This window comes from Hemicordylus capensis, chromosome 1 (assembly GCF_027244095.1).
Source record: "Hemicordylus capensis ecotype Gifberg chromosome 1, rHemCap1.1.pri, whole genome shotgun sequence".
Lineage (NCBI taxonomy): Eukaryota > Metazoa > Chordata > Lepidosauria > Squamata > Cordylidae > Hemicordylus > Hemicordylus capensis.
In genome coordinates this window covers 115884303-115911656 of record NC_069657.1, presented here as the reverse complement: position 1 = coordinate 115911656, position 27354 = coordinate 115884303, and the positions used below count along the sequence as shown (strand labels likewise).

The following is a 27354-nucleotide window of genomic DNA, read 5'->3' as shown; positions in this document are numbered from 1 at the left end:
TTTTCTCATCTCCTTAGGTGTTTGTAGAAAGCTCAGAGTCTCAAGATCGACAGCTGGCATTTACAGATTCACATTTATGGAAACTCCTGGATCGCCATGCAAATACAATTAAACTGTATGTTTCATTACCAGAACAATCGCCTGGATCACAGTTTAGAAGGACAGTTTTTCAGAAAGCCAGTGGAGATTCCAGCAATTTAGATGAACTCTGTGGAAGAGTGAAAGGACCTTTAAGTAATATTAAATCAGTAGAAGCTATCCTAGAAGAGAGCACTGAAAAACTTAAAACTTTGTCTCTACAGCAACAGCAGCAAGAAGGGGATAATGGAGACAGCAGTAAGAGTACGGAGGCAAGTGACTTTGAAAACATTGAATCACCTTCAAATGAAGTTGATTCATCAGCAGAAAATAGAGAACTTGAAAATCAAATTCAAGTTTCTGATCCAGAAAACTACCAGTCAGAGGAGCGGTCAGATTCTGATGTGAATAATGACAGGAGTACAAGTTCGGTGGACAGTGATATTCTTAGTTCCAGCCACAGTAGTGACACTTTGTGCAATGTAGACAATGCCCCTATGCCCTTGGCTAATGGACTGGACTCTCACAGCATAACGAGCAGTAGGAGATCCAAAGCCAATGAAGGGAGGAAGGAAACCTGGGACACAGCTGAAGAGGATTCTGGAACAGACAGTGAATATGATGAAAGTGGCAAGAGCCGGGGAGAAACTCAATATATGTATTTCAAGGCAGAGCCCTACATTGCAGAAGAAGGTTCAGGAGAAGGACAAAAGTGTATGTATGGAGAAGGGCAAATGTGTGACTGAAACACGGAAATGTACATCAATTTAAAACATGTATATACTGCTTTTCAACAGAGGAACAAATTATCTACTATACTGAGGGAGATACTTGTAGAACATAAGTATTGTGAGATAATATGGGGGGCATTTCTTCACTACCTGGGATCGTATTGGAATATTGTGGGGTTAATCTGTGAAATTAAGCAGTTTAAATGAGGTTTGTGTAAAAATGGCATTTGTTCTCAGTTAAGAGAATAATTGCTGTTTTGTGATGTATCTGCTCTCCCACTGTGAGACTAAACGTTACATTTCTGAATATCATAGAATCCTCAACAGGTATAAACTGATGTCTAAATTACGCACACATGAAGCTGCCTTCTACAGAATCAGACCACTGGTCTGGCTAGCTTTGTATTTTCTTCACTGACGTGTAGCAGCTGCTCTCTGGGATTTCCAATGGGCCATTTCCCACCTCTGTTGATTGACTGATTGACTGATTGATTTAAAATATTGATATTGATACCCTGCTCCCCCAATACCATACCCTAGATGTGCCAAGAATTCAACTTGGGACCATCTGCATGCAAAGCATATGCTTTACACTAAGCTCTGATCCATCCACAGATAAGTTAGCATTTGCCCAGTATGTGCTGCACAAGAGAGTTGACTTACAGGAGTGGCAGAGTGGTAGCAATGTGTTCATTCTTGATAAACATATACACAGTTAGGTCTTTCAGCAGTAAAGTGTGTCCCAAAATACTATGATTGGAAAAAATGGAGGCTTGTCTGTAGTATTTCCAAGATGATGAAGACAACAAATCCAGTGTGGAGGAGGGGAGGAGATTGTTTGTTTCCAAGTCTTTACAGAATCTTGTTTCTCTGAGCTGAAAAATTTCTGCATCCCTAAGAGGTGGTGGTGGGGGGTTAACAAAAGAGAGAGAGAGATGTAGCAAAAAGTACCTGACACCAGCAACTTTCATTATATTACTTTTCCTATAAAGTATTGCTGCTTATAAAAATGATTTATTTTTAATGTAAATTATTAAATACCCAAGCCTGAATTGATCTTGAAAATATTATAACTGAGTATCTGCATACCTACTAAGCTGTTTACTCTAGGTGTACTGAGATGCAGCCCTTTCCCAAGAGTTACTGAAACACCTGTTTGCCTGGAGCAGAAGACAAGAGAGGATATGCACAGGAATTTGTACATTGGCTCCTAATTACTGTGTGTGATTGAGATATATGTATGTATACACACACACACCGCTTTGATTTTGAAAAAAGCAGTATATAAATGTCTTTAAAAAGTAATACAGTCTTTATTTTTTAAAAAAAAGAAAAAAGGACCTGCACTTTACATAGTGCTTTACTGCTTAAGGGATGGTGGTTCATATGAGCCATTCCTCCCCCTCCCATATCCTGCATCATGCAGCAGTATCAAAGTTACACATAGGAGACTGCTCCCATCTAGCCCTATTCTCAGAAAGTTAAAAGAGAAAACTGTGGGTGTTACACATGCAGTCGTCGCTGCCATAACTATAAACAGAACAACACTATGATGGCAGCATCTACATCTCGATTTTTATAACTGAGAGATACTCAAGCTGTTTGACACAGATGGCCAAGTGATGCTGCAATATAAGGAAAACATTGTAGATATCTCACACTGAAATGCCATTTATTCGTCACATAGGGTTGTTGATTCATGTTGATAAGAGAATTACCCTATCTGCCTTCAAGCAACACTTGGAGCCATTTGTTGGTGTTCCGTCTTCTCAGTTTAAGGTTTTTCGAGTTTATGCCAGCAATCAAGAATTTGAGAGTGTTCGACTGAATGAGACCCTTTCGACCTTCTCAGATGAGAACAAGGTTAGCAATTAAATACTGAAAAACACACATAGATTCCAAATATAAAGGATTTTTTAAAAATCCTTCTGCACGTGATGTACTTTTGGGTTTTATCAGAGGGGCTAAGTATTTGCATTAAGAATATCTGCCATCTCCAGTTAGAGTTACAATTTTAAAAACATTTTTACTGTTTCCAGTGTACTCCAAATATAAATATAGGTTATTGCGAAATTGGAACTTGGATATTAGCATGGTGTGGAGTTGAGAGTCATCTAACCATCTCCCATGCCCCAAGATGGGATATCCTGTATGAGAGACCTCCCTGATACAGACCTGTACAAGCTCTTTTTAAAAATGAAAAATGTTTTCTTCATTTTGTTTAGTGTGTTTTCCAAAGTGTTCATCTTAACTTGGGAAGTATGACACACAGTTGTAAGGGGACAGAAATTTCCAGAATTCTTGTTCCAGAAAATCTCAGAAAGCACATGAGGAGGTACCACTTGCAGTTTTAAAGCTGCTTCTAACCACTCTGGAAGCTTTTCTTCCCCTAAAAGCTGGATCTCTGACCTTCCCAGTGCCCCCATAGCCTGTGCATTTTTGTGTTGTCACAAACAAAATATCTGGGTCCTGGGTGCAAATATAGCTGCTGCTATTGATTGATTGATTGATTGATTGATTGATTGATTGATATACTGCCCTTCCAAAAGTGGCTCAGGGTGGTTCACATTAAAATTAACAACAATTAAAACCAAAAACCAGTTTAAAAGCAAATTAAAATTAGATAACATTAAAACTACAAATTATTGACAGTGTTATTCTGTGTTGATGAGAAGAGTGAACTAGCTTCTAAATTTGGTCCTAATCTACTTCTTTCTATTGAAAGATAACAATTAGGCTTGGAAGAGCACTGAAGAAAGGAGAATACAGGGTCAAGGTTTATCAACTCTTGGTGAATGATCCAGAGGTAAGTAAAGCTTGAATGCTCCTAAAAATAATTGAATATTCTAACATTTAAAGGTGGGCTTATGTGTGTATTGAGGTGGTGGGGGGAGATTTCTCTTAATTTCTGAATCCACTGAGGGGCATTTAGAGTAGTTTTACATGCAAAAATTAATTCATAGGGAAAGCACGTATTTAAGATATAAAGTGTGCCATTAATATGTTTCCCAATGTAGGATAAACCAGGTAGACAGTGCTAACAATGGTTAATCAAACATCACAGTCTTGGTGAAATATATTCTTGCACTGCAATTCATACATTGCAAAGTAATCATTTTTCTACATGTATATTATTCTGATTTATCAACCTATAGAAATATCAGGTGCGTACATGCCAGCATTTCATCTCAGCTGTGTCTGGCACTTGTATGAGGAAGTTGTAGGCACAGTCTGGTATCCTGGTTCCTTTTTTCGGGATTTTTCTCCCCCCAATTTTCTGGGGGAATTTGCACCTAGGTGAATTGGTGCACCTACACAGATCAAGCATTAATTTGGGCGGAAGAACATGTGAATGCATTGTTGGGAAGGGAAAGTCTGAACAGAAACTTTGGCAGGAGGGGTAGGAATGAAGAGTGAAATGAGAATTGGAAGAGTGTTCATCCAAAGCGGGTGGGGAGTGAATGGTACATTTCATCAGGAATGTGAGCTTGGTTGTAGCATTTCCCTTGGTTTTCTGTGCTTGAATGAAGACATTTAACAGGCTCTCTGGACTAGAATGCCTGCCATAAATAATATTGTGGTAGTAGGAGAGAAATGACAGCAGCACATGAGTAATTTTTACTATGTTGTTGAGGGGGAGAACTCAACATTGGATGTGGCAGCAGTCTTGTGTACGTCATAGTGCCACCTTCTGTGGTGGAGAGAAACAATATTCTCTGCTGCTCAATGAGGACATCACACGTGGGTTATCCTTTCCATGTGCTCCAGAAGGCAGGGCTATGCAAATTATTTTTATTTTATTTTATGTGTACACCGCCTGACTCCAAAAGCTCTAGGTGGTTAGAAGAGCCAGTGTGGTATAGTGGTTAGAGTGCTGGACTAGGACTGGGGAGACCCAAGTTCAAATCCCCATTCAGCCATAAAACTTGCTGGGTGACTCTGGGCCAGTCACTTCTCTCTTAGCCTAGCCTTCTTCACAGGGTTGTTGTGAGGAGAAACTTATGTATGTAGTACACTGCTCTGGGCTCCTTGGAGGAAGAGCGGGATATAAGATGATGATGAGGAGGAGATGATGATGATATGATGAGGAGGAGGAGATGATGATGATATGATGATGAGGAGGAGGAGATGATGATGATATGAGGAGGAGGAGGAGGAGGAGGAGGAGGAGGAGGAGGAGGAGGAGAAGCTGCTTTATGAGCCTGGGAAGGAGAAGCATCCCCAGTTCTTCTAGTCCTGCATCCTGCTCCAGAGACAGTCTTCTCCTTTTAGCCAAGACTTTTTCTAATATCCTTTTTTCTTCTGTATACCCTCATCTTTTCCCACTTGGTTCTTTAATCTATTGCTTTAAAAGCAAAAATTAAAAAAAACCAAACACCCTCCTATCTCTCCTCTTTGCTGTCCCTTGGCCTTCTATGGCACAGATGCCAGGCAAAACCTGGAACATCTTTCTCCCCAAAGGGAACAAGAATTCCTCCTTTCCTCCTCCGAGGATACCTCACCTACAAACGGTGACATGTTCCTCTGCTGCTAGCGAACTGATATCCACCCACTCTTTGCCATTGCTCTCATTTAGAAGGAAGTGGCCCTGACCCTTTGGAAGGTCCAGGCCCAGCCAATCTCCATTCTGGGCCCAGGCACAACAGGTCCTCCCCACCAGTCCCAGCAGAATCCAGTATGCCAAAGCATCTTTCCACCCTGCCGCTGTGGCTCTTTAGCATTCTGGTGGGCGTGCTGGGCCTTGCTCTGCCCACCATGTGGCCTCCCAGAAAGCCATGTCGAGCGGACTTGCCTCCAGCAGCACCTCACACAATGAATGCGCTGCATACAGGCCCACTCCTTGAGCTCACCAACCCTTGGCTTGACCAGCTACAGCAGTGTGCCTCTGTTGACGAAGATGATGATGCTGCCGCCTGCTGGCCATGACTCCATAATGCCAGAGAAAGACCACAAGCAAGGCCAAGAAGGGCCTGGCGATTGGTGGGAAAGGTACTTGCTCGCAGCTGCTCCTGCCAGGATGCCCAAACAGTGAGTTGGACTAGCAGATCCCAACCTATCTCCAGAACCGATGAGACCTGGGTCTTCCTGCCCACACTCCCCACCGACCATCCCACCCTGCCTCTTGTACCTTTGCTTCCCTGAGAAGTCCTACCAGCGTGGCAGGCCTCGTTTCAGGGGGCCATTGAAATGTTGTCTGACAGTGAAAGCTTGCTAAATGTTAAAAAAACCCTGACCAGAGACAGGGAATCCTGCTCCTTCTCCTTGTCCTCTTCTTCATTGTCAAGTGCTCCTAAAAAGCAAAAGAAAAAATGTAAGCATAGGAAAGCCGATAAGAATATAAAAGCAAAAAAGTCTAAAAAGCAAAGGAAGAGAGCGTCAAAGCACCCCTTCCAACTCCTCTGCCATCTCGAGGTATGACTCCCAAGATCCACATCCCAGAAGGTAGTTCTAGACCAGCCAAACCTTGAATATCCTGATGCTATCCCAAAAGACCCTGGCATTCCATCCAGGGATAGAGAACCCCGAAGTCGCCTCTCGGACTTCTTCCACACATGGGAAGTCAACATGCCAAATCAGTGGGTACTCAACACCATCCACCATGGTTACAAGTTAGAGTTGTATGTCACTATTCTTGTATACAGGAGAGACTACTAACCACATTTACCAGTCCACCTGGCAAGTTTTTCTCAGATGGTGCTGACATCATAAGCTCTCGGAGCAGACTGCAGCCTCCCTGAGCTCCTTACAGGATGGTCTTGATAAGGGCCTGAAAGCTAACACAGTCAGTCAAGCATCCTTAACATAGGAACATAGGAAGCTGCCATATACTGAGTCAGACCATTGGTCTATCTAGCTCAGTATTGTCTACAAAGACTGGCAGCGGCTTCTCCAAGGTTGCAGGCAGGAATCTCTCTCAGCCCTATCTTGGAGAAGCCAGTGAGGGAACTTGAAACCTTCTGCTCTTCCCAGAGCCGCTTCATCCCCTGAGGGGAATATCTTGCAGTGCTCACACATCAAGTCTCCCATTCATATGCAACCAGGGCAGACCCTGCTTAGCTATGGGGACAAGTCATGCTTGCTACCACAAGACCAGCTCTCCTCTCTTTGCTGGCAAGTCTACCATCCATATCATCCACTCAAGGCCTACACTCTTATCCTCATCTTGAATGCATAGAGTTACCTCACTACTTTCACCTCCCACTGTACACAGGTTCCCATCCTGGGACTTGCATGAAGTTCTTCCCATGCATCACAAGCCAACCTTCGAGCCCATCAGGTCGATACTGCTACGCATTCTCTCCTTTAAACTGGCATTCCTTGTGGTTATCACATTGGCTAGACGTGTCTCAGAACTGCGCACATTGTCTGTCAATCTCAATTTTTGCATTTCCCCCCACACCTGACTCAATATGCCTCATCCTGGACTCTTGCTTTCTGCCTGAAGTAGCTTCCATATTTCACCACTGTCAGGACTTAGTCCAGCCATTATTTTGCCTGAAGCCCATCTATGCCTTAGAAAAAACCTGGCATAAACTCAAATTCCACCATTGTTTAAAGGTGTACCTGTCCCGCATGGCTTCCTTTCACTCCACAGGCACCTTATTTGTTTCATTTCTGCCTTCCTCTGTGGGTCAGAAGATATCCAACACTGCCATAGCCAGATGGATTAAGGCCTGTATTGCGTTAGCCCATGAAGTATAACACCTGTGACCACCTCTGCACATCACAGCACACTCTGCGAGATCAGTGGCAACATCAGCTGCATTCTCTACTAATGCACCACTTTCAGAAATCTGCAAAGCAGCCACCTGGACATCACCCTCCACTTTCACATGACACTAAAAGCTCGACTTCCATTGCTCCTCACAGGCAGCCTTTGGCAGACGTGTCCCCAACAGGTTCTTCCTACCCAGTAGATGCTGATGCTTGCACCCGGGGTTCTTAGCTGTGGTATGTCCTACATGAGATGTCCTCATCCAGCAGCAGAGAAAGGAGCATTGGTTACTCACCGTGAAGGCTGCTTCTTGCTGCTGGATTTGAGGACATCTTGACCCACCCGTCCAGGTGTCAGTGGCGCATACTGGTGTGTTTCCTTCTGTTTTTTATTCTCACACTTCTCTCCTTATCTTGGACTTGACTACTATGAACTGGGAAGGGTTAAGGTTTCTTTGAATTTGTATAGTCCTGCTTTCTTGAGCACATGGGAAGGGTAACTCATGTGAGAGGTCCATAAATCCAGGAGCAAGAAGAAGCCTTCACAGTGAGTAACCAATGTTCCTTTTTTCATTTTCTCCTGCGCCCCCCCCCGAGTCAAATTAGCATGACTAGTACTAATACATTTTAAATTTGTTCACAGCCTTGCAAGTTTCTTCTAGATTCTGTTTTTGCTAAAGGAATGACTGTTCGACAGTCAAAAGAAGAACTACTTACTCAGCTCAGGGAGCAATGTGGGCTGGATCTGACTGTTGATAGGTAAAGAGCACTACAGTGAAGTAGTTCTAGCCTGGTAACTCAAGATGCTTACAAGATAGTGCCACTGAATGTCTCTTTAAAATGAGATGTGGGGGTAATCCCAGCTGTTTGTTATTAGTATGTCTGCATATAATCACATCTCTAGGCAATATGTTCTGACATGGGAAATAGCTCTACTGGTCACTTTCATTGGTCGTCAAAATTCCCTGTTTTGTTTCTGATAGTTGAAATAAATTGTTATTGTCACACCTTTTGCTATTTAGGAGTCAAATGTAAAACATACTGAGCCAGATCTTACAATCAGTGAGACCCAGTTTCTGCAGCAGAGCGGGGAGAGCGGGCTAAGCCTGCTCTCAATCAGGGAGGGAGCCCTGGGCAGCCGGATCAGCCACCCACATGATTGCTGGCTCCGTGACAGAGCTGGTGGGGGCTGGGGACCTCGGGGGCCACGTGGCCCCCGGAAGCTCCAGTATGCCCTGCGCAAGTGCGCAGGGCATACTGGGGAGACCCCGGAGCCAGAAGGCGGCTTTTCACCTCCCCTCCGGGGGTCTACCCGTGAGTAGCCGCAGCTACTCACAATCGGGAAGCCTGGGTTTGCGGTGCGCTCACTCCGCAAACCCGGGCTTAGGGGAGGGCTACAAAAGTGGGCTAGCCGCTTGTAAGCCTCCGCTTGTAAGCCAGTGGTTTACACGAGCAGCAAAAATCAAGCTAGGCTCTCTTAGCCCAATTTTTGCTGCTTGTGAAAATAGCCCCACTGACAATCTTTGCACCAGTTTTTTCCATCATATATTGTGTTCTAGAAGACTTAAACTTGGTACTCTGAAGAAATAAAGGCTCTGTGTGACTGCTAAAGGGCTTGTGCTTTCTTTCATTTAGCTTTGGCTGCTAACTGAGCAAAGAAGTCCCTTTCAGAGTCTGGTCTCTCAGATACTTGGCAGGGGGAGAGTAACTATACCTATTCATCCAAGCATAGCCTATGGCCCAGCGGCTGTTGCTAGTGTCCCTCCTTTTTTTAGACTGTGAGCCCCATTGGGACGGGAAATTACCCTGCCATTTCTTTTCTTTTGTTTTGAGAACTTTTTGTTGAATACAAAAATTCAACAAATATAAAAAAAATTATATCCTGAAAACAGCATATAAATGATGATAGACTTTGTTAGCTCCTTCCAGTAGAAAGCATACCCTTTACTCAATGTAAACAAAACTGCAGGTTCAAATTAAATGTTGTAGATTTAGCATTGATTATGGCTTATTATGACTAAATTTAATATCTATAAACAAATGCTAAAATGTTATGCACATTTCCCCCCTCTAGGTTTCGTCTAAGAAAGAAGACCTGGAAAAATCCAGGCACTGTGTTTCTGGATTATCATGTTTATGAAGAAGATATTAATATTTCAAGTAACTGGGAAGTCTTCCTGGAAATACTTGATGGTAATAACATTACATAGTTCAAATGCAGTAATCAGCAAAATGATTGTCATTTTAGCTTAGGAACACAGGAAACTGCCTTATACTGTGAGTCCATTTATACCAGGGCTGCTCAACTTTGGCTCTCCTGCAGCTGTTGGCCTACAATTCCCATAATCCCTGGCTATTGGACACTTTGGCTGGGGATTATTAGAGTTGTAGTTTAAAAACAGCTGGGGGGCCTAGGTTGAGCAGGCCTGGTCTACACTGACTGGCAGTCACTCTCCAAGAGTTCAGGCAGGAGTTCCTCCCAGCCCTACCTGGAGATGCCAGAGATTGAACCTGGGAGCTTCTGCATGCAAGCAGATGCTCCACCACTGAGCTACAGCCCCATCCCCTAAGGGGAATATCGTACAGCAGACAGTGCAAATAAGACATTAGCGGTGTTCAAGTTCAACTTTATTTGCATGCTATAGCACAGCAATAATGCAGGATGGGTTACATAAAATGAATAACAAGATTAATAATTTACAGCTGACAGCGGACAGACATTTTTTGGTTTTGTTTGAGGGTTCTGTTCTGGTTCTGGTTCAAGTCAAACTTGAGATTTTGATTTCAGATTCAGTTTCTGTTCACTGAGAGAACTTCTCTGAACCAGTCCTTGAATTCAGGTTCAGTTTGACTCCCTGGCTATTGAGTGTCCTGAAATAATAAGCTTGTGAATAGGTTGTATTTAAAGTACATACGTATTGAATTCTATGCATATATTTGAAATATCTTACTGAAAGCTCTTACAGCCACCTAAATCAATTTTGTAGGACCAGAAAAGATGAAATCTATGTCACAGCTTGCTGTTCTGTCAAGAAAATGGAGACCATCGAAGATGAAGCTAGATTCTTTTCAGGAAGTAGTTTTGGAGAGCAGCAGTGTTGATGAGTTAAAAGAAAAGGTGAATTAATATTAAATTAACAGGCTTCTGTCTTGAAAGTCATACCTAGCTGGGAACATTTCAGGAGAAAATCACCCTAGTCATTAACGAAAGTTCTTTTTTTTATTATTATTAATATCTTTTTCTCCACCATTACTCTAACAAGCACTTCAAGTCAACTGTATATATTATCAGTTTAATTTTCAGCTTTATAAAAAGTTCATTTTGTGTATGTGTGTAAAATAGTTAACTTTTCACACTAAAAGACTGAACAGAGAAATGATATTTGGGCTGAGAGAGTGCAGACTTCTAGGATTCACAATGGAAACGGAACACAGTGGTGACCACAGCAGTCCATACCAGTAGGGAAGAGTGCAGGGAGTCGGGGAGAGTCTGTTATTGGGTCTTTTTGACAGCTTTCAGTAGTGTCTGCAGTGATTTCCTTTTGGACTGTCATGGGCTAGGTTTGAAGGACTTTGCACTGCTTTGGCTTCACTTTTAACTGCTTAATTATTGGGAATTATTTTGTGGGGTTTCTTTGAAGGGCGGGTTGCACTTAAATATGAAGTCAGAGCATGTACAGACTTAAAATTTACAAATGAAAATTCAATATATGCAATATAAGCTTGGTTTTCTGTCCATGATTCTCCTGGAACTTAAATTTTCTTGTTTTGACAGCTTTGTGAAATAAGTGGAATCCCTGTAGAAAATATTGAGTTTGCAAAGGTGAGTTGATTTCTTCCTTCATATTGCATTGTTTCACCTTTGTGCACATGAACTCCCATCCAGGTGTGCAAGCAATGCCACGCTGTTCCTGACCTTGTACTGCAGCAAGCAAAAGGCCCATTCTTTTTTTGGTGGGGAGGGGTTGAATCAGGAGCAGAGAGCTAAATTAAGAGGGTTGTTATGTACGGTCTTAAGAAGACTATGTTTACACTTATAGACTGGGTTTGGGACCATACAGTACACTCTTGATATAAACGTTATTTTTGCTGAGGTACTTTGTTCTTTCCAGGGCAGAGGAACATTTCCATGTGAGATCTCGGTTCTAGAGATACATCAGGATTTGGACTGGAATCCTAAGGTTTCTACACTGAATGTATGGCCACTCTACATTTGTGATGATGGAGCAGTGATATTTTATAGGTATATCTTGTTTTTAAAACCCCTTTTGGAAATGTTAGTGTTAGCAGTCAACATAAAGCTGAGGACGGATCCCCCCCACCCCCCACCGCCCCAAGCTTTGGAATGCTGGTTTATAGAATCAAGAAAGAGCCATGGATTGTGCCTGCCCTCCTCTTCTCTCCTCTACCCCCACTCACCACACCACTGGTTAAACTAGCTGGTGTGAACAGGTGTGCTTTAAACGTCTTTCAAAATGTGGATATCTGACATTAGTCTTCATGCGCTGATAGTATTTGGGGAGTCACCATGACCATCACTGGACCTGTATCTAGGCAGGAATAAAATGGAACAACCTTTGTGGGAACCAGTGCTATTATGCACACATGATATGTGTGGCTATATTATTGCAGCAAGTAGTCCATTAATTGCTACAGCAGTTACACAGGAATGGTGGCTGAAAATACAGGCTCTAAGACTATGCAACTTCATCTATTGTCAACAGTGTCATGATTTAGATATGTTCCCCTGTGAACATATTACTATAGTGAGTCTGACAGATGTAATGGTCTTGCATGCTGTGTTCTGCATATGTGTGTATGCCGGCATACAGTTATTTCAGGGCTCGACAATTCTCAGGATCTGGAAGTGATTCGTTGTTATCATGAAAAATGGGTTACTGCACCTGTGCAGGGACCTTCCAGATGGATTAAATCGCTCCTCTCTGGTGTCCCCACTGCTGTGCATGTGCTCAGTGCCTTCCTTTTTCCGGCAGTCGGGTGCCATTTTAATTTAGTTTCTTTTCGACAGCTGATGTGTTGAGACCTTCGGGTTATTTCTCTTCAATATTTGGAAAAGAAAGCATTATTGGATTGAATTTTACTGGGTTTTTTTTACTATGGACTGTAGTTAATATTCTTTGGTTTCCTGGACATCAGATTTGTTTGCGTTATTCTACGGCTTTGCCAGTTGAATAGAGGGAGCAGAAAAAACTACCACTTACAAACGTTGCTCTCAGGGTAGAGCGAAATTACCTACTACTGATGAACATGACCTGTGGCTGCTGTGTTTGGGTGAACAGCATGTTCCTGCCGCTTGTAAGATCCGTAAATTGTTTTCAAAACAAACTGAAAAATTGATCCAAAATTGAACGGCTTTGTATGGCGATGCCCTGCATCTTCTGAGGCTGGAGTCGACGTCGACAGCTATCGGTTCGGTACCAAGATTGACATCAACGGCTTCAATATCGAAATCAGGGTCTATGCATGTATAGTCTAAAATCCTGGCGACTGACCTATCTCAACCTTTGCTTGCGGTGACCGTGGGAGTGAACCAGGGTATTCAGACTACTCCTCTTTCTGCAGATGTACCTGCTGAGCCTGCGGCTCTGTCCATGCCTCCACATCCAATTACACCTCCTGTTGGAGATAGCTCACACCCACCTCTGCCTGCACACTCAGGGAGTGCTCCAGTATCCATTCCAGAAGGAGTCTTTATACCATCTGACAACTCTTATGATTCCTCTGACTTGTCTGGACCTGATGGTGAAGGGGGAATACCGGAGCATCCTTTGGATCATCCATCGGATGTGCCACCCACACTTTCCACCACGCCTAACAAGGAAATGAAATCTTACCCTAAAAAGATACAGCAAATGGCTGAGTTTCTAGGTTTGCAAATAAAACAACCAATGCCAGTCCTGGAGGACCCCGTTTACAAAATGATGGCCGCACTGCCATCTATGCAACCTGTCGCTTTGCCCATGTTACCAGTTATTTCAAAAGCAGCCAAGACAGCATGGGAAGTCCTGTAAACCTCTACTCCAACTTCTAAGCGGCTAGAGAGTTTATACCATATCTAAGAGGAGGAGAATGCTTACCTTTTTAAAGCACCCTACTTGGAACTTTTTAGTAATAGAATGTGCAGCCTCATCTAAGTCGGGCCACCACCATACCACCCCTTCAGATAAAGAAGGTAGAAAGCTAGACATTTTGGGACGCCGTGTTCACTCGACTGTGAGCTTATCCATTCACATTGCGAATTATGTGGCCTGTATGGCTCATTATAATTATTGTCTGTGGGACTCTTTACAAAATGAACTCTCCTCATTAAAACCAGAGGAATTCAGGTCTAAATATGAAGCGACACTGAGCAGATCAGCTGAACTTACCAAACAGCAGCTAAGTACATTTAAACACTTGGCGGAAACTGAATCAAGGACAATGACCACTGCAGTCTCTCTCAGGCGTCATGCCTGGTTACATTCGTCGACCCTGCAAAATGATCTGAGAGATTGTGTTGAAAATCTGCCATTCGATGGCAAAGGTCTCTTTAGTGATTCAACAGACTCAACTATGGAGACTTCAAAGAAGTCAAAATTTACCGGAATGTGAAGAACAAAATAAACAATATAAGTCAGGGTTTCTTAACCTTGGGCCCCCAGATGTTGTTGGACTACAACTCCCATCATCCTCAGCCACAAAGGCCATGTCTGGGGATGATGGGAGTTGTAGTCCAACATCTGGGGGTCCTGATATAAGCCATACCACAAGAAGAACCTTGGACAAAAAAACAGAAACCAGGGACCCTGTCCTGGAAAAGATGCCTCCAAGCATCAAAGGGATCTTTGATTCCCCAGATTGTCCACTGCACATTCCATCATTGCCTGCCAGAGTTTTGAACACTGATGTACTGGCTGTCAGTGGCACGCCTGTAATACCTGCTTTGCCACTCGGTGTCATCAGACTAGCCAGTCATTCTCCAGCATGGCACCAGATAACATCAGTCCAGTGGGTCTTAAAAGTTATCAACTTGGGTTATGTAGTTGAGTTCGAAACTTTGCCAAGCTTCGAGGGCATGAAGATCACTCCCCCAGCTTATGTTTTATGGGAAGAGATACAAACGTTGTTGGGGAAGGGAGCGATAGTGCCAGTGCGGTGGACAGACTGGCTGAAGGGATTCTACTCGCGTTATTTCCTCATTCTAAAATTAGATGTTGAGATCAGGGCAATCATGGATCTCTGCAGCATCAATCAATACATCGATAGGCGCAAGCTTCATATGACAGTGCTGTAAGGAATCCTTCCACTCCTCACCAGGGAGGAATGGCTTGCTATGTAAGATATCAAAGATGCCTATTTTCAGATAGAGATTCAACACATCCACTGGAAGTACGTATGATTCACCATAGGAAGCACAGTACAGGGCCCTGCCCTTTGGTTTGTCTACAGCACCAAGGGTGTTTACCAAGTGTATGGCAGCAGTTATAGCTTACCTACGCACACAGAGGATTGTCGTGTTTCCATACCTGGAGGACTGGCTCCTGGTATATCAGGTTAAGGCAGAATTGGAGTCCTAAATCCAGTATGTCCTGACACTGTTGAAAGACTTCGAGTTCCAGGTCAACTGAGACAAGTCGAAACTGCAACCAGCAAAATCATGAGATTATGTTGGAGCAGTGCTGGACACGCTGTCAAAACAGGCTTATATACCACAAGAGTGTTATCTTTACTTCTGTTCCCTAGCAGAAGCATTCGAGATCCAGCTGCTACAATGGGTCAAACAAGTACAAAGATTACTCGGCCTTATGGCCTGTTGCAAGGCAACAGTCTTAATTACCCGCCTACGTATGCGGCAATTACAACTATGGTTTCTGAAGTCATTCCGCCCAAATGTGGACAGTCAGCAAATGCTGCTGGAAGTTCTCCAACCCATTCTAAATTCCTTATGATGGTGGAAGGTGTGACAGAACTTGCTTCAAGACACACCTTTCAAACCTCCAACTTCGACAAGGTAGGTGACAACAAACGCCTCCTTGACAGGTTGGGGAGCTCATTGAAGGAACCATCAGACTTGAGGCTTGTGGACAACACAACAATGGAACACTGCTGGATCATGCCCAAGGCCCATCTAGTCCAGCATCCTGTTTCACACAGTGGCCCACCAGGAGTCTACAGGCAGGAGTTGAGGGTATGCCCCCTCTCCTGCTGTTACTTCCCTGCAACTGGTATTCAGAGGCATCCTGCCTCTGAGGTTGAAGGTGGCCTATAGCCCTCCAACTAGTAGCCATTGACAGACCTCTCCTCCATGAAGTTATCCAATCTCCTCTTAAAGCCATCCAGGTTGTTGGCTGTCACCACATCTTGTGGCAGAGAATTCCACAAGTGGATTATGCATTGTGTGGAAAAGTACTTCCGTTTGTTGGTCCTAAATTTTGTGGCAATTAATTTAATGGGGTAACCCCTGGTTCTAGTGTTGTATGTGTGTGTGAGAGAGAAATTGCTCTCTATACACTTTCTCCACACCATGCATGATTTTATAGACTGCTATCATGTCTCCCCACTTTCGTCTTTTTTCCTAAACTAAATAGCCCCAGGTGTTGTAGTCCTGCCTCATAAAGAAGGTGCTCTAGGCCCCTGATCATCTTGGTTGCCCTCTTCTGCACCTTTTTGAGTTCTACAATGTCCTTTTTTAGATGTAGTGACCAGAATTGTATGCAGTATTCCAAGTGTGGTCGCACCATAGATTTGTATAAGGGTATTATAATATTAGCAGTTTTATTTTCATTCCCCTTCCTAATGATCTGTAGATTGGAATTGGCCTTTTTCACAGCTGCTGCACATTGAATCGACACTTTCAGTGAGCTGATCCCTCTCCTGGTCAGTCTCTGACCGCTCAGATCCCATCAGTGTATACTTGAAGCTGGGGTTTTTCATCCCAATGTGCATCACTTTACACTTGCCAACATCGAAACGCATTTGCCATTTTGTCGGCCACTTACCCAGTTTGGAGAGATCCTTTTGAAGCGTCTCACAATCTGTTTTGGATTTCACTACCCGAAAGAGTTTGATATCATCTGCAAACTTGGTCACCTCACTGCTCACTACAACTTCTAGATCATTTATGATTAAATTAAAAAGCACCAGTCCCTGTACAGATCCCTGGGGGACCCTACATCTTTTTTCCTCCATTGTGAAAACTCTCCATTTATCCCTACCCCGTTTCCTTTCCTTCAACCAGTTAGCAATCCACACATTTACTTGACCCCTTATCCTATGACTGCTAAGTTTCCTCAAGAGTCTTTGATGAGGAACTTGGTTGAAAGCTTTTTGGAAGTCCAGGTATACTTTGTTAACTGGATCACCTTTATCCACACACTTGTTGACACTCTTCTTTGAACTTCAAAACATTTGTGAGGCAAGATTTATCTTTGCAGAAGCCATGCTGGTTCTCCACCAGCAGGGCCTGTTCTTCTATGTGCTTTAGAATTTTATCCTTGAGAATGCTTTCCATCAGTTTGCCTGGAAAGGACATTAAGCTAACCGGCCTGTAATTGCCCGGATCTCCCCTGTATCCCTTTTTGAAAATTGGTGTTACATTTGCTATTTTCCAGTCCACTGGTACAGAGCCTGATAAGAAGATGCATATCAACTTCCTTAACTGATGGTGGTGCTTTTGGCTGTAAAGTCAATTGTGCCCCTGATTAAAGATTCCACAGTATAGCTTCAAATGGACAATACTACAGTGGTCACCTATGTCCATCGTCAGGGAGAGAAAGTTTCGAGGTCTCTATGTGCACTAAGCACACAACTTTGGAACTTTTGCATTTCCCAAAATGTGTTCCTGATAGCAATCCACATCAAAGGTGTGGGGGAAATCATAGTGGACGATTTGAGCAGGACATTCAAGAACCCAAAACATCACAAATGGGAGCTCAAGCAAGCGCACCTGGACCATCTGACTGCCATGTGGGACATTCCTCAGGTGGATATGTTTGCGATAGAAGGGAAGAGGGAATTTCCGTGATTCTGTTCCAGAGCAGGCATTGGGCGAGTGTCTCTAGGGGATGCATTTCAGTACAATTGAAACAAGGGCCTACTATATACATTCCCCACCCCCAATGCCCCTAGTCAACAGGGTTGTGGGCAAACTCATACAAGATGGTGCGAGAGCTATCTTAGTGACCCCATGGTGGCCTCTGGACCGGTCCGGACCCCATTCTAAGGGCCTCTGGACCGGTCTGGCGCTGGGGGGGTGGATCTTTAAGGGGAGGGTGTACTTACCACCACCCCCTGTGCTGCTTTTTCCCACGCGCCACATTTCCCCCTCCAGCACTCCTGGCTTTGAACGCATTTTGGAGCGGCAGGGTACCTTCCTGCCGCCCCTTTCCCCGTTCTTCAGCTAAAAGCTTCAAAAGGCTGACTGCGCGTGCGCATGCTGCCCACACACATCATGTGCGTGCATCCTGTGTGTGCGTGCATCAGACGTGCGCGCGCACGGGACACATGGACGTGATGCACGCACGCAGTCAGCCTTTTGAAGCTTTTAGCTGAGGAATGGGGGAAGGGGTGGCAGGGAGGTGCCCTTCCGCCCCAAATGCATTCAAAACCAGGAGCGCTGGAGCGGGGGGAAGCGGCAGAAGGGGAAAGTACACCCTCCCCTGCCCTTAAAGAGCCCCCCTCCCCAGTGCCGGACCGGCAAGATGTGGTTCCGTGCACATCACTAATGACAAGTAGGAGAATTGAGCAAGCGAGACAGAGAGCTTGCCCCTCCCATGGAGAGCAGAGCGTTGGAACAGAGGGTGGACTGGCTCCTAGAGCCAATGCAACGTGTTTGAAGTTTGAATTACTTAAACCAGATTCCATAGATTCTGTATAAAGTATTTTTGACAACTTCGTTCAGGCAACACATCATTTGTGAATATGTGTATTGAAAGGAGTCTTGAGGAAATATCCACCTGCTCCCCCCAAACCTACTGAAAATAATGTCTCTGCTGGTGGTTCAGCAATTTATAGAGAACCTGACATTACCTCTGATATCTTGATTTGGCACAAGAATTACCCACTCCATATCTTAATCACAAAATAACCACATGGAACATAGTCCTATGATCTTATCCAGCATACATAGCTCTATCACCATCACCATATGCCCAGAATTATGCAAGATAAATATTTCTTCAAAACTCTGGCAGTGTCTATATCCGAGTTTGAGATGTGCTAACTCTTAAATAGCACTTGCTTTTGTTGGGGGGAAAGATGGCATTTACAATTGTTTTGTTTATATACCAGGGATAAAAATGAACAAATGGTGGAACTGACAGAAGAACAGAGAAATGAGTTAATGAAAAAAGAAAGCAGCAGACTTCAGAAAACTGGACACCGTGTGACCTACTCCCCTCGTAAAGAAAAAGCACTAAAAATATATCTAGACGGAGCGCCAAATAAAGATTTGACTCAAGACTGATATTTATTTCAGCATTTTCCCTGTGGGATTTTTTTGTTGTTAAGCGAGAGAGGTTCACTACTACTGTGTAGTGCCATTAATGGCAGGACATTAGGTGTAAAGTAAAGACACCAGCACTGATTGGGCTGCAGTTTTACCAATCAGAAGCTCAGTGCCCAGTCAGGTCACTGTTTGACTTGGAATCATGTTGTGCACTATAGTCAAATGTACTGTAAAGATAAAAGGGATGTGCAAATTAAAAAAATAAATACAAAAACGGGGCGGGGGAGGGAAATGAGCAAATATCGAGGACAGTGTGCACATAGCAGTAGCTAGTAAGCTAGCCTCAAGCAAGATACTCATAGCTTAATAATAAAAGCTGTGCAAAGGCCATGAATGAATTCTTTTCTGTTTGTTTCACTGATACACACATTACCTCATTGAAGATTTCTGAAGTTAATGTAACAGTGACCTTTTGAAAAGAGTGAAATGGACTGAAAGTGGTGGAATTGACAGAACCCAGCCCCTTATAGCCCTGGATGTTTTTAGCAGAATCACATTAGATTTCTCTTCCACAAAAGAACATCTGGAAAAAAGTATTGGGGGGGGGGTTACCATTACCAGCAGGTGGCATTTGATTTTTGCAGAAGTGTTTTAAGGCAACTGATTTTTATTAGTTTAGAGATGCAGTCAACCTCACTGTTTCATTCAGTGTATAAAATACAACTCTGCTCTTCTGAATTAGCAGAACTACATTTCAACTGCTTGCTATGGTATTTCTCTTCACATATCAATATTCACTGTGTACATTTAAAATGTAGCTGTCTATTTAAATTTGTACTCATTTTATGTTTGGCAATGCTGGGTACTTAGGTTTGTAATTTTCCCTTGTTAATGAGTTTTTGAGGTGTTTTTGTTCAGCTACTTTTTGTACATTCTGTTTTTGGGCTCTTACAGATTTGCATCTTCTAGTACCATTACAAGTCATACTTTTATTTTTCCTGGAGTTGATTCATAGTTTTGTATGTAGTTTTTTAAAAAGTTGACATTTAACATCTCCCAATATAAACTCTCCAGTAGTTCAGGATGTGGTGCAGACTGATGCAGTAAATATGATTTCATTGCAAAGCTTAGAACACAGTAAGATTTTTGCTTTGCTGCATTATAAGATCAATTACAAACAATTCTATATAAGATTTTTTTTTAAACAACCATCTAATTTATATCAATCAATAAAAGGTTTTGGTAAACTTTTCCATGCCAGATGCTGTTTACAACAATGAACATGCCAATAAAACATTTGTTCATTCTGTTGTTATTTTAATCCTATTTCTCTGGACTTATTTAAATACTGAAAAATATAGGATTGTTTTCTGGAAAGCAACTTTACAAAAGAAAAAGCTTTGGGTGTTCATGGTATAGCGCCAAAAGTAAAGTTTTTCCAACCTTAACTAGCCCACGTGATTACTTGAACTGCAGAGAATGCAGCAGCTATAAAAACTATTATGGGACTGTGGAAGGACTATCAAATGCAGATTCCTGTGTCACTTGTTTTATATTCAACATGACCTTTAAGTATTTCCAAAGTCCCAATCAGATCAGACTTGTAAGAGAGCCACCTCTTCCCCTTCACTTTCATTGTGAGGATGTGGAATTGAAGGGCAGAAAAAAGAATATCTATCCTTCTAAGTAATATGATCAGCAGGTTTTATATTATAGGAAGAAAATTCAGCCTCCTCTCAGCTAAGATTCTATAACAAAATGTTTATATCACTTATGACATGATTTTTAAGACCGATTAAGAATAAACTAATTTAGGAGATGGTTCAATCAGTCAGATATTTTTTCAGTAGAGGAGATTATCATTGCATGGTTTATTCTTGCCAATTGTGTGTTCCAAGTGGAAGCCTGCCCCCCCCCCTTTTCTGGTACGGCTTGTTCCAAGGCACCTAGGGGCTACTTTGGAGCACCATTCCTAGAGCCCTCTCTGGGCACCAGCTTGGTTCTTCCTTAACCATCCCCTGCCCTGGGGTAGTCAAGGTCAGACGGTAGGCAGACAGACTCAACCGCCTTTTCTCTAAAGACATGCTGCTATCCATTAGAGACAGCCTCTATGATGGAAGAGAAAGTGCTGCAGAAAGGGATATTCTGTCCCTTAGGGGCCCCCACTTTTATCTCTGCTTTATCTGTCTTTAGATGGCAGTGGAAGAAAGACCCTTGATGACAAAACTTTCCTATCACATAGGGCATCCAGCCTCAACCAAGGCAAGGCAGAGAAGAGAGCCATGATCCCTGTATGAGATTTTCTAGGAGGCTTGGATCAGTTGTATGATCCAGCTGCCTCCCAGTGTTTTTTTATCTGCTCTCCCAAGGGCCTCTTCATCCAGACAGAAAAGCTAAGAGAACACCTAGCTATTTTAAATGTGGTTGACCTGTGTTCTAGATGAATTGTATCCAAGTGCTAAAGGAATTTGCATCTACAAAAAGGAGGATCTAGGAAACTAAAGACCTGTCAGCTTGACATCAATACCTGGCAAGCACTCAGTCTGTGAGCACCTAGAAAAGAATGTGGTATTATTAGAAGCCACCATGGATTTCACAAGAACAAGTTGTGCCAGACCAATCTTTTTGTAGTTGCTTAATAGATGATTGGGATATTGTGGACATAGTGTGTCTTGATTTCAGCAAACCATTTAGTTTCCCATGATATCCTTGTTAATATCCTCAGTAAAATGTGGGCTAGATGATGTGGACTCTAAAATTCTATCAAGACTGAATGGCAGATATTGAAACATATGCACTTGGAAGTGGACAACAAACTCTCTACTAGCGTCCAGATGGAAGTGCAGATTGAATATAAAAGGCCATCTGGAATACTGGTGGTGCATTCCAGCACAGTCTGCAGGTGCAAAGTAGTTTTTCTGTGTGTGTTTGGAACAATCCTTCAAACCAAATGCCCTCAGGAGACTGCTGGTGAAACTGGTGTATGACACACCATCAGTACATCCACACTGCTTTTTCTTTGAGAAGTCAGGCACTATGACACACTTCCAAGGCATTGCTGCTCTTTCTACAGTAAAATGCACCCTTTCTGGTCTGGTAACATCACACAAGAAAGTGGCATTGTTGAATCATCTGCCCCTGGAAGGCACGGAGAACCTCTGAAACAGCCTAGTGTAGAGTTGGATTGTACTGGAACACCAGCTTATCCAGGAGGCATACCTAAGGTTATCTGTCTTGGGACCAATTGAATGGAATTCAGTCTCTTTTCCATGTGCCTTGCCTGTAACAGGAAGATTTTGCTGTGCAATATGCTGAAACTGCTCTTATGAATTTACCACCATAGTTAATGCAGCAATGGCCCCTCGCTTAGATGGCAAGCTCACAAAATAGGGACTTTGCTACAGGAGAAAATTCCAGCTTGTTTAATATTTACTTCCCAGGAAGCCTCAGCAGTGGTTACTGGATAGAGCTTGCAACCTGAACTCTCAAATATATACATAGTAAATCTATATGTATATAGATAATCAAATATCAGACACCATTATATAAACTTAGTTATGTATTACCCAGCTGTATTAGGATTATATCTTTACCTCTCCCCCCAGCCCCCGCTCCATTGGTACCTAAAAGGTCTAACCACAATTAATCACTCACAGAGATCTGCTTTTTGAATTTTATAGCAATTTGGTTGAACAGCTCAGATCACTAATCTAAGCCTTCTGCTATTTACTAAACAGCAGAATTGTTGAAAAGTCCCCAATACTAGGAGTTCGTGTAAAAGTACAAGTGTGGACCAGGGTTTCCATCTTTGGGAGTGTCATTGTGGCTGGGGATGATGGTTGTGGTCCAACATCTGGGAAACCCTTCTATGGATAAAAGTGGTAGAACTGTAAACTACAGTGTAAAGCAGAACTGGCTCCCTAATAGAATAGATATGGCAGTGCCTATTTAAAAAAAACAAAACTTCAGCACTATTGTGAAAAGTCCACAATGGCAAGCATCCATAACTGTCTCTTAGTGTCAGATGTGTAAACCAACTTGTAAATTTAAGATGTGATTCATCAGAATAAATATTTAATCTTTCCTACTGAAGACAGCAGGATCCACACAATTTCAATCACTACAACTGTTAAATTGAAGGAGAGAAGCAGAAAGAGAAGTTTATCTTGTATATATTACATCTGGGCTGCACAAATGTGATGCTGCTGCAGATGTTTGACTACAACTCCCATGATCTCTTACTGGCTAGTGTAGCTAGGGATGATGAGAGTTGTAATCCAAGAACAGCTGGAGGACTGAAGCTGTGCAGCCCTGCATGACATAATGGCCTGTAGCATTTGCTTCCAAGAGAGGGTGGAAAGAGATCTATGCAAAGGAAAAAATAATTTCTACCCTTCATTTAACATTATAGCACCATATCACTTAAAATGATCCATAATGACACTTGTTTTTCAACACAGAAAACATGCAGATGCTTGTTTACTTGTTACTTCATGTGAAAGTCTAAGGCACTAAGGTTACATTTTGTTTTGTTTTTTAAGTACATAATTGTTTCATTGCAATTTAATTTGATGAATTTTTTTAAAAGGAAAGTATACATAAAGATCACTGCCCAGTCTACCATATCAAGATGCTTTCTTAACATTTTGAAGACAACAAACAATATATACAGAAAATGCAGAGATCAATTCAATAATCTTAAATAGATTTAAATTAATCTGTCCATTAACAAGTTCAAAGCATGAAACTCAAATAGCTTGTCCATCAAGGAAGCCATTACCATGTTTGATATGTCAGTGTAAAATTTGATTTGAGCATTAGAAAGAAAAATATATCTTCTGATCATGCAGAGCAGTGGGAGAGAACTATGGAAAATATATCTTTAATTATTGCACTTCTATTCAGGAGTGTGTTTGGCTTTAGGGCTGATATAAAAACAAGATGCTATCTCAATATCTAGAAGTATGCAAGTGACAAATTAACTGGCTTCATTAATTTACATTTCATCTCCAAAAAGCACATCGCTAGCCCAGTCCAGTTCCTTTGGTTCAATGGTTTCTTCCTCCAAGCCTTCCAAACCTCCCTGCATTTCTTTCATCAGTTTCTCTTCATAGTCTCCAGGAATGTCCTGTGTTACAAAATCCAGAAGTGATATTTCATCTGCTAGCCAAGTTTTCTCCTTATCCTCATTTTGGGTCTTATTGAAGGATAGTTCACAGAGAGAATCACTGCTGTAGCTGTGGAGAAAATAAAAAATGTATGGCTATTAATATCACTTGTACAAAGATTTCTTAGATTAGTTGTACAATCATTGAAAGAATGATAGACTTTCAGACCATATGTCATCACACCTAAGAAACACCTGTGCCTGTGGTTTTTAGACTGTACATATACTGCCTGTCATCTAGATTTTACCCTTCACTGACATGCCAGGTTTTCCCATTATTCAGGGGCATTTTCAGCAATCTCCCTTTCCCCTGCAGGCATCTAAAGTATGCTCCTGAGGGTCCCCAAATCTCAGGAACATGGTTTTGGGAGACATAAGTAGCTGAAAAGGAAAGCGAAGGTTGCCAAAAATGGCCCTTCCCTTCCCCTTGGCACAGTGGAAAACCCTGACACGTTGGCACAGTATTAGATGGGAGCTAATCCTGCCACTGCTCTTTTTGGAATGTATATATCCTTTGAACCTCACCAGGAATCATGTCCCTTCCCTACTGAAATTCTTTTCCTGCATTACTTGATCCCAAAATGGTGTCTTTGCCTTTTGCTTCTGATCAACTAGACTGGGCAAAAGGTAGGCAAAGCTAAATGTTGTTGGTGTCTCTCTTATGCTTCTGTTTAAGATTTTGAGCCCTTTGGGGACAGGGAGCCTGCCTGTCCGTCTATCCATCCAAACCGCTTTGGGGTCTTGTTGAAAAGCAGTATATAAAACATTCACCATCAAAACTAATTCACTGTTGGAATTTGTGTACCACTGAAGTTAAGTTTGGCATGAGAGAGAAGCCAAAGCAATACACCTTGGTTCTAATCTACTTAAGTTGAAATCAATGAGGCTTCAGTTAGTCATGATGATAGTGGCTGACATATCACACAGTCTACACAACAGGTGAGCTCACTACTTCCCAGCCCTTTAAAGCCCACTAGTGCAGCTTGGGAAGGCACAAAGACTCCGTGGCTACTATCACATTTCCTTTATAACTGGGAATGATGGGAGTAGCAGCAGAAATGTGATGACACACCTTAGTAGCCATGAAGCTTCTCTACCTTGGTAAGCTGCGCCAGCAGGGTTTAAAGGGACTCAGGAGCTGCAAGCTTGCCCATCACTTAGACTGGCAACTCACTGTGCAGTGTGTGAGCCAATCATTCTAGTGAGACTGAATTGTGTCTAACCTTAGTCGAAACAGGACTCTTGTATTTGAAAAATATGTGAAAGGTGAAAGTTTGAACACTGAGATAACTGCCACTAGAAAATAGGAAGCATTTATTTGAGTAGAACCTTTAGATAAAGTTTCAAAGAGGCCAAATAAGCACGGTTAGAGCTGTTAGTTTGTCCACATGGGGAAATATAAATAATTTTTAAATATATAATACACACACCAGAGGAATAGTCCTGTTTGTTATGTCAAAAATGAGAGTCATGCGGCACCTACTGATGAGCAGGTTTGTGGCATAAGTGTTTGTGAGCCAGAACCCACCTTCTCAGCTGCATGGAGTGTCATCCTCCGTTGAAGAGGGTTAAGGAAAAAGCTGTGGGCTTTCACCACATTAGTAACTGGAAGCCACACAATCTTCCACGTGGGAAGCCCATATAAGGCAGGAAATTAAACGTGTGCAGATAAGACGACTAAAGGGACTCCTCGGTCCCAGGACAAGCACTCAGTGCTTTGGGGGGTGGCGTAAGGCCTGAATCAAGAAGTTCATTTATTCACAAAACATGTTACCACCTCCTGTGGGGAGGTATGTGTGTAAACATGCAACCTGGTTTCAGCAAGACATCGGGACATTCCAGAGGGAAAGAATGCAATCTGAATAGAATCTCTGTGTGTCTGTACCTACGAGCATAACTTGTCACACTGGTCAGAAAGAAGGCAACTATAAGGCTGGCAGGCTGTACCTTTGCACAGTTATGATAAGAGATGGGGAATTGTCAAAGATAAAGCCATTAATCCTTCCCCCCGCCCCCTGTCACACCAAGATTTGGTCACCAGTTATGCTGGCTGTTTTGAGCAGACACTTCTTAGTTGGTGCTACTTGTGTTACCTCTGCATCTGACAAATCAACCCACGTGAACACGGGCAGCGGTCAAGGGCTCCGTCTGGCTCCAGCTCCCATGTAATTAGATTGAGGAACCGATTTGAAGGATCATAGCAAGGTTCTCCTGATCCCGGTAATGGAGTACACACAGGAAATAGAAGATCTGTAGGAAAAAGTTGGGGAACTTAGTTGTGCAGTTGATCTCAACGTTTATGTGAAGAAAAAGAAATATATGGGTAGGTAACCAGGTCTTTATATACTGGTGTTTATAATCACTTTGTGGTCTCTGTATAATTATATTGCTGCTGGGTTTTAGCGCCTGTGCAGTACCCCAATTTGGAACCCTCTAGAGTTTTACCTCCCAGCCTTTTTTGGTGCAAACCCCACCCTCTGAGCATCACTCCCTTTGGACAGGACTGCCGTGTCTCCCTCAGTTTAAATGACTGCCACAGCCAACAATATATTTGATAAACTGGCTGCAGCTGGGAGGAGGAAGCATGGTGCAAATGCACAGAACATCACTCAAAGAACTCCTGTTATAGGTAAGAACCTGTGCAATCATACTGCTGGCAGTTTAGCACACTGACTGACTAGGATGACGGGTGCAGCCTCTCAGAAGCACAAAGAGTTCAAAGAGTTTTTTAAAAAGAAAGAAATTCCAAATATCATACTTCCCAGTTGCTTACAGATACCAAATTCTGCCTGAACAATCTTGCCACATACTGTATATTGGCTGAATGCACTACTTTTGATACCTGAATATGCATGAGGAAAGGCTTGATTTTTTTATTTTTAAGAAGCAATTCTGTATTTATTGTTGTCAACAGATTTGTAACCATCAGTTATCAGATCACTAATTCCAAAATGACATCATGCCCAAGAGAGGCAGAAGATCTTCCCCCAATTCAAATTTAGTATGATTCAGATTTACCATTTATGGTAATTATTCAATAGAATAAATAATGTTTGAAGCTGAAATCCTACAAATTTCTAACTGTTATTTCACTTACCTTTTAATAAAAAGTATTCATAGAAATAAAAAGTAAAAATTTGGATGAAATATACAGGTGGCCCTTGAATAATGGTTTCACCCATTCATAGTCCACCCTCCCTGTATACCAGTTTAGCTAT

General features: G+C 42.5%; 2 protein-coding genes across 6 annotated transcripts in view; one reads left to right on the top strand and one right to left on the bottom strand.

Moving 5' to 3' along the window:
* The window catches only part of USP47 (ubiquitin specific peptidase 47), a 107476-nt gene extending 87186 nt beyond the window's left edge, over window positions 1-20290 (top strand). For all 4 annotated transcript variants that reach the window (XM_053286441.1, XM_053286438.1, XM_053286437.1 and 1 more), the window contains 9 exons: window positions 18-792; window positions 2497-2672; window positions 3535-3615; window positions 8167-8282; window positions 9598-9716; window positions 10511-10641; window positions 11299-11346; window positions 11636-11766; window positions 18813-20290. In XM_053286441.1, the coding sequence (XP_053142416.1) occupies window positions 18-792; window positions 2497-2672; window positions 3535-3615; window positions 8167-8282; window positions 9598-9716; window positions 10511-10641; window positions 11299-11346; window positions 11636-11766; window positions 18813-18987 (1752 nt within the window). In that variant the 3' untranslated portion in view covers window positions 18988-20290. The remainder of the gene's footprint in view (window positions 1-17; window positions 793-2496; window positions 2673-3534; window positions 3616-8166; window positions 8283-9597; window positions 9717-10510; window positions 10642-11298; window positions 11347-11635; window positions 11767-18812) is intronic.
* A 2736-nt stretch (window positions 20291-23026) lies between these two features.
* DKK3 (dickkopf WNT signaling pathway inhibitor 3) overlaps window positions 23027-27354 on the bottom strand; it is a 43792-nt gene continuing 39464 nt past the window's right edge. For both annotated transcript variants that reach the window (XM_053286443.1, XM_053286442.1), the window contains exons 7-8: window positions 26230-26386; window positions 23027-24206 (exon numbers count right to left, since the gene is read on the bottom strand). In XM_053286443.1, the coding sequence (XP_053142418.1) occupies window positions 23966-24206; window positions 26230-26386 (398 nt within the window). In that variant the 3' untranslated portion in view covers window positions 23027-23965. The remainder of the gene's footprint in view (window positions 24207-26229; window positions 26387-27354) is intronic.